The sequence below is a fragment of the Callospermophilus lateralis genome, chromosome 3 (genome assembly GCF_048772815.1).
Source record: "Callospermophilus lateralis isolate mCalLat2 chromosome 3, mCalLat2.hap1, whole genome shotgun sequence".
Lineage (NCBI taxonomy): Eukaryota > Metazoa > Chordata > Mammalia > Rodentia > Sciuridae > Callospermophilus > Callospermophilus lateralis.
In genome coordinates this window covers 90955167-90973154 of record NC_135307.1, presented here as the reverse complement: position 1 = coordinate 90973154, position 17988 = coordinate 90955167, and the positions used below count along the sequence as shown (strand labels likewise).

At 37.7% G+C, this 17988-nt stretch overlaps 1 protein-coding gene across 3 annotated transcripts in view; it reads left to right on the top strand.

Annotated features, from left to right (window-relative positions):
• The window catches only part of Spg11 (SPG11 vesicle trafficking associated, spatacsin), an 80631-nt gene that overhangs the window by 40818 nt on the left and 21825 nt on the right, over positions 1-17988 (top strand). For all 3 annotated transcript variants that reach the window (XM_076850731.1, XM_076850730.1, XM_076850732.1), the window contains 8 exons: positions 1260-1326; positions 6305-6470; positions 9646-9851; positions 10385-10493; positions 14168-14327; positions 14842-15114; positions 15654-15854; positions 16754-16861. In XM_076850731.1, the coding sequence (XP_076706846.1) occupies positions 1260-1326; positions 6305-6470; positions 9646-9851; positions 10385-10493; positions 14168-14327; positions 14842-15114; positions 15654-15854; positions 16754-16861 (1290 nt within the window). The remainder of the gene's footprint in view (positions 1-1259; positions 1327-6304; positions 6471-9645; positions 9852-10384; positions 10494-14167; positions 14328-14841; positions 15115-15653; positions 15855-16753; positions 16862-17988) is intronic.

Genomic DNA, 17988 nt, shown 5'->3' with positions numbered 1-17988 from the left:
CTGGGTTTGATCCTCAACACCACATAAAAATAAATAAAGATATTGTGGCTATTCATCATGAATACTTCTTCCTAAAAAAAAATTTAGAAAAAAAAAAAAAAGAGGAACTTCTGTCCTACAGGCATCCTGTTCTTGAAGATGACCAGATTATAGTGGGTAGAAATTCATCTAGGTCACTTAGGTGGTACAATATGTTAACTTATTCCTTCCTTCATTTAAAGTTGCTCTTTCCTTAGTTATCAAATCCTGATCATTAGCTTATTTTTTCCTGATCCTTTCCACCATCTATTCATAGACTACTAAATCTTTGGCCTGACAGATTCCACTCACTACTCCCTTCTGCCAACCCTTTTCTAACCATCTTGACTTTAGTTCACCACTTTTTCTTTGTTGATGATGTTGGTCTTCATATTCCTTCAACCATTGATCCTAGTCATCTTACTTTTTTCTTTCCTTCCCTACCCTTAATATATCTCATCATGTTTATGTGGTAATATTTTCTAGCCTGAAGTCCTCTGGCCTTGTTTTGAGGATTTAACTTAGGAGTGCTTTACTACTGAGCTACATTCCCAGTCCTTTTCATTTTTTATTTTGAGACAGGATCTTGCCAAGTTGCAGAGGCTGGCCTGGAACACAGATCCTCCAGTCCTAGCCTCTTAAACCACCAAGCCCAGCCTCTTGCCTTTTGATTCCAAAAACATTTCTAATGTCCATGTTATATTATAATTGATGCTGCTTCTGCCAAGAGAGTAGACTTTGGAAATGTCTCTTGAACTAAGAGGAATCTTTAAAAGGAACATAGTATTTTTATTAAAATAGAAAGCTGTCTTATTCTTTTTAGCTATTTCCAAACAATTTATGTACAGATAGTTTTTTGTTTCTTTCTTTCTTTTTCCTTTGGTACTGGGGATCAAACACAGGACAAGTGCTTTACAATTGAGTTATAAGTTTTTAAATTTCCCTGGAGAAGGGAAGCAGATTGCCTCTGAAAGCCTTGCATATATCATTGTGATTACTTATTTTATTTATTTATTTTTTGTTACTGGGGATTGAATCCAGGGGTGCTTTACCACTGAGCTACATTGCCAGCACTTTTTATTTTGAGATAGGCTCTCAATAAGTTGCTGAGGCCAGTCTTGAACTTGCAATCCTCCTGTCTCAACCTCTCAAGTTGCTGGGATTACAGGTGTGCGCCATCATGCCTTACTTATTTTACAATCAGTGACCTTCTAACTTGAATTATTTTTTTCCTTTTTCAGTCATTGTCACCCTTTGATCCTAGCAGATTGTTTGGCTGGCAGTCTGCTAACACACTAGCCATAGGAGGTAAGTCATCATGAATACTTCTTCCTTTAGAAGCATTTTAGCAGTATTGATGGTAGAAGTTAATATATGTAAAGCCAAACCATTTTTGTACTGCTTTGTTTTAAAAAACAAAGGCACATTTCATTAGAAAACACTTTCCAGTAGACTAATTGATAATATATTGTGAGTTAAAAGTTAATTTGTTAGGCTACTAGGGCTATACTTGTTGGGAAATGTAATATGTACCTATCTGTATATATTTCTCCATTTCCCAAAATCCCTCTTTGTTTGCAATATAGTATCATAAACATAAGTACTCTTGGTTCTAGCAGTAAGTAAATTCTAGCTCTATAATAGCTGTATGACCTTGAGCAAATGATTTAACCTTTCTTCATCCCCATGAAATAAAGCTAATAACAACATGGGGATGAAGAATTTTGTGATGTTGTTTTAAAATTATTATTATTAATTTGTTCTGATTAATTAATATGTTCTAATTAATTATCCATGACAGTAGAATGCACAGAAATGGAGCACAACTTCTCATTCCTTTGGCTGTACGGGGTGCAGAGTCACACCAGTACAGTAATCATACCTGTATGCTGTGGTTTGTTTTTTTTTTTTTTTTTTTTTGGTACTGGGGTTTGAACTCGGGCACTCAACTAATGAGTCACATCCCCTGTCCTATTTTGTATTTTATTTAGAGTCAGGGTCTTCTGAGTTGCTTAGTGCCTCACTTTTTGCCGAAGCTGGCTTTGAACTCGTGATCCTCCTGCCCCAGCCTCCCAAGCCACTGGGATTATAGGAGTGCACCACTGCTCCAGGCATGTGTGCTGTTCTTAAACTCAGTTTTTTTCTATTTCTTTTACTTTTGCATTTAGGATAACTTTAAATTTTTTTTTTTTTTTTTTAGTTGTAGGTGGACACAATACCTTTATTTTTATGTGGTGCTGAGCATCGAAACCAGCGCCTCACACATGCTAGGCAAGTACTCTACCACTGAGCCATGACTCTAGCCTATGGGGCTAACTTTTAATATGTGATGCCTCTGTATACTCTTAGATTAGTGTTTTGCACATGGAAGCACCTCATAAATATTTGACATAGCTCAGATATATGTCAAGGTATTTATGTACATAAAAATGAATTTTCTAAGGTATCTTGTTTTATAAATTCAAATTTTGGTATATTTAATTTATCTGTGCTTGAGCCCAGTGAAGTTCCAGGCCTATAGTAGATGCTCAATAATTATTTGTTGGGTGCCCATAAAAGTAGCAATTGCTGGTTATGAAATGAAGGTACCCTAATATTCTAGAGAGAGAGAAAATCCCCTGTCCTATTTTAATGATGTTAACTCTGTTACATAGCTGGTATCTTGACCTCCTCTGGGATATTGATATTCTACTCAGTACTAGAGCAGAACAGAGAAGGTAAAGGAATTGCCATTGTGAAACTAAAGGATCATCAAATAGAGAATTAAAGCAGCTACAAAGATGGCTTAACATACGCAAATCAATAAATGTGATAGACCACATGAATAGACTGAAGAATAAAAATTATATGATTGTCAATAAATGCAGAAAAATAATTTGATAATATTCAACATCTTTTCATGATAAAAATTCTCAACAAATTAAGCCTAGAAGTAAGGCCATATATGCCATAATAAATGCTACATAAGAGAAGCCAACAGCCACAGTCGAAAGCTTTTCATCTAAGATCATGAAGAAAACAAGGATGCTTGCTCTCACCATCTCTGTTCAACATAGTACTAGAAGTCTTATCTAGAGCAAAGAAAAGAATGAGAGGTACCCAAAGCAGAAAAGAAGAAGTTAGGTCAGGTGCAGTGGCACACACTTATAATCCCATGACTTGAGAAGTGGAGATAGGAGGATTACAAATTTGAGGCCAGCCTCAACAATTCAGCAAGATACTGTCTCAATAATAATTGGCTGGAGTATAGCTCAGTTGTAGAGTGCCCTTGCACTAGGACTGCTCAAAAAAAAAAGAAGGAAATAAATTGTCAGTGTTTGTAGAGGACATGCTTTTGTATGTAGAAAACCCTAAATATTCCACCAAAAAATGTTAGAGCTAATAAACAAGTTCAGTAAAGGTGCAGAATACAAAATCAGTATACAAAAACAGTAGTATTTTGATACACTAATGACAAACTATCTGAAAAAGAAATGCAAGGGTCCCATTTACAAAACATTAAAAACAGCAATAGCTTAGGACTAAGCTCAACCAAAGAGGTGGAAGATCTGCACATATTAGACTATAAAATTGGTGAAACAAATTGAAGATGCAAGTAAGTAGAGGTATCCTGTGTTCATAGATTGAAAGATTATTATTAAAATGTTCACACTACCCAAAGCAATCTGTAGATTCACTGAAATTCTTACCCAAATTCCAGTGACATTTTTCACAGAAATGGAAAAAAAACAATCTTGTGAGTCATATGGAACCTCAGAAGACCTCTGAAGAGCTGTAGCAAGCTTAAACAAAAAGAACAAAGCTGGAGCATCACTATACCTGATCTCAAAATCTACAAAGCTGTAGAAATCAAAACAGTATACTGTTGGCCTTAAAAACGGACACATAAAGGGCTGGGGCTTAGAGGTAGAGTGCCCACCTAGCATGCGCGAGGCACTCAGCACCACATAAAATAAGATAAAGGCATTGTGTCCACCTAGAACTAAAAAATAAGTGTTAAAAAAAAGACACATAGGAAAATAGGACAGAATAGAAAGCCCATAAATAAGGGTATATGATAACTACGTATTGACAAGACACTAAGAAAAACACCCTGAGGAAAGGATTATCTCTTCAATAAATAGTGTTGGAAATGCTGGATATACACATGCAAAGAAATGAAACTGGATCCTTGTCTTCAACCATATACAAAATAAACTCAAAATGGATCAAAGATTTACATATTAAGACCTGAAACAAAGCTGGGTGCAGTGGCACACGCCTGTAATTCTGGTGGCTCAGGAGGCTGAGGCAGGAGGATTGCAAAGTTCAAAGCCAACCTCAGCAATTAAGCAAGACCCTGTCTCAAAATAAATCATAAAAAGGACTGGGGATATAGCTCAGTGGTTAAGTACCCCTGAGTGGATGTGGCTCAGTGGTTAAGTGCCCCTGAGTTCATTCACTGGTACAAAAAAAAAAAAAAAAAAAAGCTTCTGCACAGCCAAAGAAACAATCAGTAAAATGATATATCATCCTACAGATTGGAAGAAAATATTTGCTTCCAGTCCTCATATATCTAATAAGGGGTTAATACCCAAAATACATAAGAAGCTCACACAACCCAATAGCAAAACAATAAATCAATTAAAAATAAGCAGGCTGGGTGTGCTGGTGCATGCCTGTAACCTCAGCGGTTCGGGAGGCTCAGACAGGAAGATCACGAGTTCAAAGCCAACCTCCCCCAAATTGAAGCATTAAGCCACTCAGTGAGACCCTCTCTCTAAATAAAAAACAGGACTGGGGATGTGCCTCAGTGGCTGAGTGCCCGGAGTTTATTCCCTGGTCCCCCCACCCCCCAAAAAAAGAAAAAAATGGACAAAGGATGAGAACAGACATTACTCTGAAGAAAACATAATAGGTCAAATGTATATGAAAAAGTTCTCACCATCACTAATCATCAGGGAAATGCAAATTAAAGCTACAGTGAGATACAGTATCACACCTGTTAGGATTTTTTTTTTTAATCAAAAACATGAGAGATTACAAGTATTAACAATAGAGTAGAGAAAAGGGAACCCTTGTCCCCTGTTGATGGAGCTATATGTTGATGGCATCCGCTGTGTAAAACAGTTTGGAGAGGTTTTTTTGTTTGTTTGTTTTTGCCTGTTTTTTGTTTTGTACTGGGGATTGAATCTGGGATGCTTTACTACTAAGTTATATCCCCAGCCCTTTTTATATTTTGAGATAGGGTCTCACTGAGTTGCTGAAGTTCTGGCTAAATTGCTGATGAACCTGTGACCCTCCTGCCTCAACCTCTTGAGTTGCATGGGCCACAGTGCCCAGTTTTGAGGTTTTCTTAAAGAAGTTAAAATAAAACTTGACATGTCCCAGCAATTCCCCTTCTAGGTATGTACCCAAAAGAAATTATCACCTCATAAAGATATATACACTTCCATTTTCATTGCAGTGTTATTCGTAATAACCAATTTCTAGAAACAAAATTGAAATGTCCCTTGGTAGATGAATGATGAAAGTAATTGCAGCATACAGACCCACGTTCATACATTATTTGGTCTTGAATAAAGAGATCCTATCATTTCCGACAACATGGGTGAACCTAGAGGACATTATGCTAAGTGAAATAAGCCAGACACAGAAAGATAAATATTGCATGATCTCACTTGTATGTAGCATCTGAAGAGAAGGAAAACACTGAATGTATAAAAACAGTATGGTTACTGGTAGTGGGGAATGGAAAGATGTGGGTCAAAAGGTACACAGTTGCAGTTTTGTAGGGTGAATATGTGTAGAGATATAATGTATATTATAGCACACAAAGTACACTGCTCCTTTTGTGTCAAAACCACAATGAAAAGACAGACTGTGGGTTCTGGCACTATGATTTCTGCATGAAAACTGTGAATGGTGGCACCTGGATCTACAATACTACTTCTGCGGTCATAGTCAAGTCTGCCATCAGAAGGCTTAAGGAATTGAAAGACCAGTAAAAGCTCTGCCATATGAGACATCTCTAGCCTACAATAAGTGGGTTAATTGATGTATGTATGTATATATGTATGTATGTATGAATGAATGAATGAATGAATGAATAAATAAATAAATAAATAAATAAATAAATAAATGGAACTGGGATGTTGCTCAGTGGTAGTACACTTATGTAGCGTGTGTGAGGCCCTGGGTTCAATTCCCAATACCTAGAAAAAGAGAATTAAGCTTTCCATATGCAAATCTGAAATTAAACACGATGAAGTGCAAAGAATTAATATTGCATCACTTTCTCCCCCAGATGCATCAAGTCATCTCCTGCATTTTTCTAGCCCTGACCTGGTGAATAAATATGCTATAGTGGAACATCTGAATTTTACTTACTACTTACTTCACGGACGCCCATCTTTTGCATTTGGTACCTTTCTGGTCCAAGAGTTAATCAAGAGCAAGAATCCCAAACAGCTGTGAGTATTTAAAACTTAATTTGTACTCTAAAACACATATTTGCCATGTGCAGCAGCCCACACTTATAATCCCAGTGATTCAGGAGGCTGAGGCAAGATGATAACCATGTTCCATGCCAACTTTAGCAACCTAGTGAGACCCTGTCCCCAAAGGACTGGAGGGCCAGGTGCAGTGGCACTCACTTGTAATCCCAGTGGAGAATCGTGAGTTCAAACCCATCCTCAGCAATTGCAAGATTCTAATCAACTTGGTGAGACCCCATCTCTAAATAAAATATAAAACAGGGCTGGGGATGTCATTCAGTGGCTGAGTGCCCCTGAGTTCAATCCCCAGTACCCCACCCCCCACCAAAAAAAAAAATGGACTGGGGGGCTTTGGTTGTGGTTCAGTGGTAGAGCACTTGTCTTGCATGTGTGGGGCACAGAGTTCAAGCCTCAGCACCACATAAATAAATAAAAGGTACTCTATCTATCTACAATTAAAAATTTAAAAAAAAAAAAGGTCTGGGATGTAGCATTGTGGTTGAGTACACCTGTTTCTATCCCCAATACTGTAAAAACAAACAAAAAGAGGCACATCTATGTATTTTACAAATGCATTTTTAAAAGTACTAGAAACTGGGCTGGGGTTGTGGCTCGGGTACAACAGTCGCCTCGCATGTGTGAGGAACTGGGTTCAATCCTCAGCACCACATAAAAATAAATAAAATAAAGGTATTCTGTCTATCTACAACTAAACAAATTATTTTAAAAAATACTAGAAACATACCACAGTTAACATTGTGTTTTTTGGGGGTACTGGGGATTAAACTCGAGGGCATGTGGCCATGGAGCCACATCTCCAGCCCTATTGTGTATTTTATTTAGTGACAGGGTCTCTCTGAGTTGCTTAGCACCTTGCTTTTGCTGAGGCTTGACTTTGAACTCAAGATCCTCCTGCCTCAGCCTCCTGAGCCCCTGGGATTACAGGAGTGCACCACTGTACCTGGCAACAATGATTACTTTTTTTGTTTTGTTTTGTTACCAGTGATACCCAGGTGTGTTTAACCACTGAGCCATATCCCCAGCACTTTTTGAGACAGGGTCTAAATTGCTGAGGATGGTCTCAAACTTGCAGTCCTCCTGTTTCAGCCTCCCAAATTACTGGGATTACAGGCATGTGCCACTGCATCTGGCAACAATGATTTTTATTTTTAGACAATGATTTGCTTTGTTGTGTTGTTTGTTTTTGCATTTACTGGGGATTGAACCCCAGGGATGGTGCTTTATCACTGAGCTATATTGCCAGCCCTTTTTTAATTATTTTCTTAAATTTTTTTTTATATATATTTTTTAATTTTTATTATTGGTTGTTCAAAACATTACATAGTTCTTGACATATCATATTTCACACATTTGATTCAAGTGGGTTATGAACTCCCATTTTTACCCCGTATACAGATTGCAGAATCACATCGGTTACACATCCACTGTTTTACATATTGCCATACTAGTGTCTGTTGTATTCTGCTGCCTTTCCTACCCTCTACTATACCCCCTCCCCTCCCCTCCCCTCCCAACTTCTCTCTCTACCCCATCTACTGTAATTTATTTCTCCCCCTTGTTTTTTTTTTTTTTTTCCCCTTTCCCCTCACTTCCTCTTGTATGTAATTTTGTATAACAATGAGGGTCTCCTTCATTTGGTACAGGGTCTCATTATGTTGCTCCCTAAAAGCCAAATAAAGGTATGCCTTAATCTTGTGATCCTCCTGCGTCAGCCTCCTACAGGTTTGCATCATTGTGCCTGGCTCACAGTGCTTTTCTTGGTGTACCAAGTTTTTGGCATTTAGTGTCTGATTTTTGTTAATGGGGAAAAAGATAAAGATATATCTTAAAAGGTAGATTTATTTTAAAATTATATGGGAGCTTGTTGAGTGTTAGCAGTTACTCTAGAAGAATTCTAATATGAGATATGAAGTTTGTATATGAAGATCTTATGTTATTCACTTTTTAAAAATATTTTTGAACTTGTAGATGAACAGAATTCCTTTATTTTTAATGTGGTGCTAAGGATTGAACCCAATGCCTCACACATACTAGGCAAGTGCTCTGTCACTGAGCCCCAGCCCAATATAATTCACTTTTATTAAGTATAGAATTGGGTGATGTGCAGTGGTGTATACCTGTAATCCCTGTGGCTTGAGAGGCTGAGGCAGGAGGATGGAAAGTTCAATGCCAGCCGCAGTGATAGTGAGGTGCTAAGCAACTCAGTGTCACCCCATCTTTAAATAAAATACAAAATAGGGCTGGGATGTGGCTCAGTGGTCAAGTGCCCCTGAGTTCAATCCTCAGTACCACCCCAACCCCGGCAAAAAAGAATTGGACAATGTATTCAATATAATCAGCTAAATATAGATTTTTTTTTTTTGGTTTGATATTTAACAAATGCTTTTTTTTTTCAGTATTAGAATTGAACTTGGGGGCACTCGACCACTGAGCCACATCCCCAGCCGTATTTTTCGTTTTATTTAGACAGGGTCTCACTGAGTTGCTTAGCACCTCGCTTTTGCTGAAGCTGGCTTTGAATAGAAATCTTCATGCCTCAGCCTCTGGAGCTACTGGGATTACAGGTGTGCGCCACAGCACCTGGCAAGGAATACATTTTTTACGGCAAGTTAAGTAGTTCAGAAAAATGAAAATGAAAGAAGTCCCTCAAATCTCCCATTCCAGTAGTAAACATGGTTGATAATGTCATGTGCATCTTTCCAGAACATTTTCCACACACACAGTGCATTTATTTGAGTCTTCTGAAATCTGCTTCAAAATGTCAAACTTCAAGTGCTATTAATTTTTTTTTTTGGTAGTTTGGGTATATACTCATAATCAATAAGATCACAAGTTGGTAGGTTTTTGAAGTTCTGCTGTTTTCTGGGTGAAGTTGGAAGCAAGAGTAATGTGAACTGAGTAGGTGCTTTTGGAAAAGATATACCGAAGGGTATGGGAGCTATGAAGAAAGAAGACAACTAAAAAATTACCTAAAACCCAAATGAATGTGCACAAGAGGTGCAAAAAGGGAAAGGTGGGGGTCAAAAAATCACATGTCTGGCACTGTAGTGTTACCAGTGTAATTCCATTTGCTTTTCCTGGTGAGATAGATTTTATGTGCTTAAGTAATTTCATTTCCTTTCTTTTTCAGGATCCAGCAAGTAGGCAAGGAGGCCTATGTCTTAGGGCTCTCGTCCTTCCACATACCTTCGATAGGAGCTGCCTGTGTGTGTTTCTTGGAATTGCTTGGCCTTGACAGCCTCAAGCTCAGAGTTGATATGAAAGTAGCCAATATAATTTTAAGCTACAAGTATAGAAATGAAGATGCTCAGTACTGCTTTATCAGAGAGTCTTTAGGTATAGCTCTTTTTCTTTATGGGGCTTTTATTTATTTGTTGGCTTGTTTATTTATTGGTACCAGGGATTCAACCCACAGACATTTTTAGAACTGAGCCACATCCCCAGCTGTTTTTCTATTTTTTTTTTTTTTTTTTTTGAGTCAGGGTGTGTGTATATATATTGTCCTTTCACATACCTTCAATAGGAGCTGCCTGTATTTCATATATATATATATATATAGATAGATAGATGTAGATATATAGATATGCAGATATATATATCAACACACATATAAATGTATATATTTAGATATGCAGATACATATCTATACATACACATATAAATAAAATATATAAATAAATGTTATTTTATATAAATATATGGGGGGGTGTGTGTGTATGTGTGTATGTGTGTGGGTGTGTTTTGCCCAGGCTGGCTTGAAACTTCTGGGCCCAAATGATCCTTCTGCTTCAGCCTCCTGAGCAATTGGGATTACAGGCATGTGCCACCACACCTAGCTCATACTTTTTTTATGTGTATATTTCTTATAGCTGAAAAACTATCTAAACTGGCAGATGATGAAAAGGCCACCTTAGAAGAATTGCTTGTTCTCTTAGAAGAAGGTACATGGAATAACATTCAGCAGCATGAAATGAAGAGGTTTGTGTTTGCAACCTCTTTTTTTTTTTATTGGTTGTTCAAAACATTACAAAGCTCTTGACATATCATATTTCATACATTAGATTCAAGTGGGTTATGAACTCCCATTTTTACCCCAAATACAGATTGCAGAATCACATCGGTTACACATCCACATTTTTACATAATGCCATGATAGTAACTGTTGTATTCTGCTACCTTTCCTATCCTCTACTATCCCCCCTCTCCTCCCCTCCCATCTTCTCTCTCTACCCCAACTACTGTAATTCGTTTCTCTCCTTGTTTATTTTCCCATTTCCCTCACAACCTCTTATATGTAATTTTGTATAGCAATGAGGGTCTCCCTCCATTTCCATGCAATTTCCCTTTTCTCTCCCTTTCCCTCCCACCTCATGTCTCTGTTTAATGTTAATCTTTTCTTCCTGCTCTTCCTCCCTGCTCTGTTCTTAGTTGCTTTCATTATGTCAAAGAAGACATTTGGTATTTGTTTTTTAGGGATTGGCTAGCTTCACTAAGCATAATCTGCTCTAGTGCCATTCATTTCCCCCCTGCAAATTCCATGATTTTATCATTTTTTAGTGCTGTGTAATACTCCATGGTGTATAAATGCCACATTTTTTAAAATCCATTCATCTATTGAAGGGCATCTGGGTTGGTTCCACAGTCTAGCTATTGTGAATTGTGCTGCTATGAACATTGATGTGGCAGTATCCCTGTAGTACACTCTTTTAAGATCTTCACGGAATAGTCTGAGAAGGGCAATAGCTGGGTCAAATGGTGGTTCCATTCCCAGCTTTCCCAGGAATCTCCATACTGCTTTCCAAATTGGCTGCACCAATTTGCAGTTCCACCAGCAAAGTACAAGAGTACCCTTTTCTCCACATCCTCGCCAGCACTTGTTGTTTGACTTCATAATGGCTGCCAATCTTACTGGAGTGAGATGGTATCTTAGGGTGGTTTTGATTTGCATTTCTCTGACTGCTAGAGATGGTGAGCATTTTTTCATGTACTTGTTGATTGATTGTATGTCCTCCTCTGAGAAGTATCTGTTCAGGTCCTTGGCCCATTTGTTGATTGGGTTATTTGTTATATTATTGGCTAATTTTTTGAGTTCTTTGTAAACTCTGGATATTAGGGCTGTATCTGAAGTGTGAGAAGTAAAAATTTGTTCCCATGATGTAGGCTCCCTATTTACCTCTCTTATCGTTTCTCTTGCTGAGAAAAAACTTTTTAGTTTAAGTAAGTCCCATTTTTTGATTCTTGTTATTAACTCTTGTGCTATGGGTGTCCTATTAAGGAATTTGGAGCCCGCCCCCACAATATGTAGATCGGAGCCAACTTTTTCTTCTATCAGACGCAGAGTCTCTGATTTGATATCAAGCTCCTTGATCCATTTTGAGTTAACTTTTGTGCACAGCGAGAGGAGGGGATTCAGTTTCATTTTGTTGCATATGAATTTCCAGTTTTCCCAACACCATTTGTTGAAGATGCTATCCTTCCTCCATTGCATGCTTTTAGCCCCTTTATCAAATATAAGATAGTTGTAACTTTGTGGATTAGTCTCTGTGTCCTCTATTCTGTACCATTGGTCCACCCGCCTGTTTTGGTACCAGTACCATGCTGTTTTTGTTACAATTGCTCTGTAATATAGTTTGAAATCTGGTATCGCTATACCGCCTGATTCACACTTCCTGCTTAGAATTGCTTTTGCTATTCTGGGTCTTTTATTTTTCCATATGAATTTCATGATTGCTTTATCTCTTTCTACAAGGAATGCCGTTGGGATTTTGATTGGCATTGCATTAAACCTATAGAGAACTTTTGGTAATATCGCCATTTTGATGATGTTAGTTCTGCCTATCCACGAACAGGGTATATTTTTCCATCTTCTAAGATCTTCTTCTACTTCTCTCTTTAGGGTTCTGTAGTTTTCATTGTATAAATCTTTCACGTCTTTTGTTAGGTTGATTCCCAAGAATTTTATTTTTTTTTGAGGATATTGTGAATGGAGTGTTTTTCCTCATTTCCGTTTCAGAAGTTTTGTCGCTGATATACAGAAATGCCTTTGATTTATGCATGTTGATTTTATATCCTGCCACTTTGCTGAATTCATTTATTAGTTCTAGTAGTTTTTTTGTAGACCCTTTTGGGTCTTCTAGTATAGAATCATGTTGTCCGCAAATAGTGATAATTTAAGTTCTTCTTTTCCTATTTTTATGCCTTTAATTTCTTTTGTCTGTCTAATTTCTCTGGCCAGTGTTTCGAGAACTATATTGAATAGAAGTGGTGAGAGAGGGCATCCCTGTCTTGTTCCAGATTTTAGAGGGAATGCCTTCAATTTTACTTCATTCAGAATGATGCTAGCCTGAGGCTTACCATAGATTGCTTTTACAATGTTGAGGTAAGTTCCTGTTATCCCTAGTTTTTCTAATGTTTTGAACATAAAGGGATGCTGTACTTTGTCGAATGCTTTTTCTGCATCTATCGAGATGATCATATGGTTCTTATCTTTAAGTCTATTGATGTGGTGAATAACATTTATTGATTTCCGTGTATTGAACCATCCTTGCATCCCAGGGATGAATCCCACTTGATCATGGTGCACAATTTTTTTGATGTGCCTTTGTATCCAATTCGCCAGAATTTTATTGAGGATTTTTGCATCTAGGTTCATCAGAGATGTTGGTCTGTAGTTTTCTTTCTTTGAGGTGTCTTTGTCTGGTTTCGGAATCAGGGTGATGTTGGCCTCATAGAATGAATTTGGAAGAGCTCCCTCTTTTTCTATTTCCTGAAATAACTTGAAAAGTATTGGTATTAATTCTTCTTTAAAGGTTTTGTAAAACTCCGCTGTATACCCATCCGGTCCTGGGCTTTTCTTGGTTGGTAGTCTTTTGATTGCTTCTTCTATTTCATCCATTGATATTGGTCTGTTCAAATTGTGTGTATCCTCTTGACTCAGTCTGGGCAAATCATATGACTTAAGAAATTTATCGATGTCTTCACTATCTTCTATTTTATTGGAATATAGGTTTTCAAAATAATTTCTAATTGTCTTCTGTATTTCTGTAGCATCTGTTGTGATATTGCCTTTTTCATCCCGTATGTTAGTAATTTGAGTTCTCTTTCTTCTTCTCTTCGTTAGCATGACTAAGGGTCTGTCGATCTTATTTATTTTTTCGAAGAACCAACTTTTAGTTTTGTTAATTTTTTCAATAGTTTCTTTTGTTTCAATTTCGTTGATTTCTGCTCTGATTTTAATTATTTCTGCAACCTCTTTTCTAATAAACTGTGCCAACCTTTGTTGACCTAATCATTTAGTACATTTGATATTTTCACTAAATCCCCCTATACCTGATTTTTTACTCATTCGGCATATAGCGTACACTAAATAAATGGAGAATGGATTTAACTTGCCAGTGGTGATTTCCTCTTTAGAGATGAAGAGGTGCTTCATACCCAATAAATATTGGCATTTCTTTTTTTGTAGCATTAGGGATTGAACCCAGGGATGCACACATGCTAAACATGAGCTACATCTCCAGTTCTAAAAACTTTAGAAAGTACACTGTGATTGCATTTATTTTATTTTTTACTAATTTTCCAGTTTCAGACTAATGCTAGATTTTAATAAGATTTTTTTTCCTCTACCATCCCATTCCTAATTCTGATTATAGATTATCCAGTGAATCTAGCAGCCAGTGGGCATTAGTGATACAATTCTGCAGGCTCCATAATATGAGACTGAGCACATCTTACCTTCGAGAATGTGCCCAAGCAAATGATTGGCTGCAGTTTATTATTCACAGCCAACTCCATAACTTCCAACCAGAGGAGGTAAGTCATGATTGTTGGCTATTAACTCAAGAGGAAATTGGAATGCTTCTTAGAAGATGGTATTCTTTTATTGTGTAGATATTGGCTTTTGTTTGATATGACATTGGTTTTTACTAAGAGTTCAGTGGGTTGGCATCAGAGAATGAACTAGTCATTAATGCTAAAGAGTGTTTACTCCAGGTCGAATATGAAATTTTACTCAAAAGGCAACAGACAGCTTTGTAAAATTATATGATTACCTCTGATAGAGTTTAGGGTGAGAAAGAATAATTTTGCATACACTTTTATATAAGTTGTTCAGCTTTACCTGAAACTGAAAGTTGGTTTTCTTTTTTTTTTTTCTTTTATTTATTTTTTAGTTGTAGTTGGACACAATACCTTTATTTTACTTATGTATTTTTATTTTTATCGAACCCGGGTCTCGCAAGTGTGAGGCGAGCGCTCAACCGCTGAGCCACAACCCCAGCCCCTGAAAGTTGATTTTCTTGTTTTAATCATCTAATATGCTTTCCAGGTGAAGTCCCTTCTCCAGTACTTCAGCCCAATTCTTCAAGACCACTTAAAGTTGGCTTTTGAGAACTTTCCATCAGTGTCCAGTTCTATAGTGGACAGTGATCAAGTCTGCAACGAGTGCCCCCAGGAACTCCAAAGAAATAAAGAAGAGATGACTAATTTCTTTGAAACTCTGCTCCAGTGCTCAGAGGAGCCAGATTCCTGGCGCTGGCTCTTGACTGAGGCATTGAAACAGCAGGCTCCTATCCTCAGTGTCCTGGCTTCGTGTATTCAGGTGAAGATTATGAGAAGATTAAATTAAGACCTAGAGAACAATAGAAAAAGTAACATGGGACAAGGAACACTGGTAATCAGAGTTTTGTGATGATGATAGTCTCCAGCATGTTTCCAAGATCACTGAAATTTTTTGTGCTTCTGCAGCTCAGGCTTTGGGACATTTGTTCACTTCCTTGTACCTTGACATTCAGTGAACTGGCAGCATTGATTTTCTGGCAGACACTTTGGTAGACAGACTACCACTGCTTCTTTAGCACCTTGTGTAGCAGAGAAGGGGGACATGATTCATAGTTATTGGCATATCAGTGAAGAGCATTCTAACTCTTTTTCTGTCTTCTTGGCCTTTTGATCTTCCTCATTTTGCATAATATTTTATTAATAGTTCTTTAAATGTTCATTAGAGTTTGTTACATTTGTAAATCTTTCAAACTAATTTGGTGACTTTTGCTAAATAGGAAATATTCATCTGTAGCATTTGTACATGTTAGGTAATGCAGGCCCCGTTATTTTATTTTGAAAATTTCTTTCCAATGACAGGATGCCAGTGCTATTCCTTGTCTCTGTGTTTGGATCATTACTTCTGTGGAGGACAGTGTTGCAGCTGAAGCAGTGGGACATATTCAGGGCTCAATAGAGGACCATACCTGGGACCTTGAGGACCTTTCCTTCATCTGGAGAACATTGTTAACAAGGAAGAAGAGCAAAATTCTCATCAGAGCTTTCCAGCTTTTCTTTAAGGTAGTAAGAGTTACTTTATTGTTTTATTATTTTTTCTGTGTGGTATTAGGGATTGAATCCAGGTCCTTGCATATGCTAGGCAAGCACTTTACCACTGAGCTGCACCCCCAGTCCTATCATTTATTTAGCACAGTGCTTTACATACATTTTCTTAGTACTATACATTTCAATACAAAGATAATATGTGAGGATATTATGAAGTGGTAGTGTCCTCATTTTACAGACTAGTAAACTAATGCTCATAGAACCTAAGTAACCTATCCAAGAATTTATAATACCTTAATATGTGGCATACTCATAGTTCAAACTCTTACTTTCTGATCCCACCCAAACTCCTGTCCTGTGACCCTCCAACTCTTGCTGAAAGTGATGGAGTGATGAGGAGGGAAGCCCATTGTCCAGGAGTGTATGTTGGAGACACTGTGGTATCACTAGTAGAGTGTTTTCTGCCATGTGCATTAGATCAAATGTAGAATAAACAGAAAATGGATTTGTTAATTGTGCCCAGCCTTAGTGTCTGTTATCCAAAAGGAAAAGGAAATATAAATTTAACTTTCCTTCTTGAACACACATGATTTGCTGGGCATGGTGGCACACACCTGTAATCCCAGGCAGACAGATTGCAAGTTTGAGGCTAGTCTCAGCAACTAGCAAGACCCTAAGTAACTTAGACCTCCTCTCAAAATAAAAAAATAAAAAGGGGTTGGGGGTGTGGCTCATTGATTAAGTGCCCCTGGATTCAATCCCTGGTGTGGGAGGGGGACATACATACACACACATAAATGACTTAATTCTACTATGAAGCTATTACTAATAGCACCTAACATCCTGTTAGTTGGCATTTTTCACTGAGAAAATATCAAGTTCAGGATTTTATGATTTCAAACTCTTTTCCAAAGGACTCCCCATTACTCCTGATGATGGAGATGTATGAACTATGTTTGTTCTTCAAGAATTATAAGGAAGCCAAAGCTAAACTTTTGGAGTTCCAGAAGAACCTTGAAACTGTAAGTTGGAATTATAGTGCTTTTTCTCACTGATCTGAAACTGGCTGGTTTGTTGGTTGTCTACTGGTAGTTGGGATGAAGTAGCAGGGTGATAGTGGTTATGTGGTGTAATTCAAATTATATCGTTTGCACCAGTCCAGACATGGGGAAGCCAGGACAGGAGTTGTAGTGGGCTCTCTTATATTATCTCATCAGTTGCCATGAAGGGAGGTTTCATGTAATGCACTACTGTGATTGATATTCTGGTGCTGCAGCCAAGCTCAATGGGAAAAGGATTAATAGTCTGTGCTCTGCCCACAAAACAAGAGAATGGTGGCATGTCGGCCACCTTTTACCAATCCAGGATAGCTCCAGAGTATTGAGTGTTGCTCTTCTGCCTTGTTAATAATGTTCTCCAGATGAAGGAAAGTGTGCTGTATTCACTGTGACAGAAAATGTTTTCTTTCAATACTTCTGGAAGTCACTGTCTAAATGTTTCTGGAATATATGGTCAATTTCAGGGGTTACCTCTTTAGATGCTTGTTTGGGGCCTGTTTATCATGCCAAGCTTATTAACCCTGTAAAGTTATAAGAAAGGAAGGGGGGAATATGTCTTAGTTCTAGTTGGGGCTTGCAATACTTCTTTTGCCTTTTATACCCCCAAAGAGTTCTATGTACATGAGACAAAAGTATTTATCTCTTCCACTCAAAAATTACATCAAGTAGAACCACAGTACAGGCTTTTCTTCTGAGTCATATTGGTCTTAAATTGTAATGAAGATATAAAGGTTATATATTTGAAAATACTGAGTCAGATATTTGACTAAGGTTAGAGCTCTTAAATCAGAGGAACTAGATATGTGAATTTCCTCAACCTACTACTCTCTGTGGAGGGTCCTCCTAAGTACCTTCATATTCTCACCTGACTACCTAGCCTCCCCTGGAGAAGGAGTGCATCTGCTCCCATCTTTGCCTCAGCCCTTTCCTTCCATTATTTTTTTCCTTTAACCAATTCTGTCTGCAACGGAGTAAGGTAAACAATTAATTAAGTAAAAGCTAAGGACTACTGCCCTAATCCCAACTGATTTTAGTAAGGACACTCAGAATAATCAAGAATAGATGTGGTTTTTCTGAGAAGCAAAGTCCCA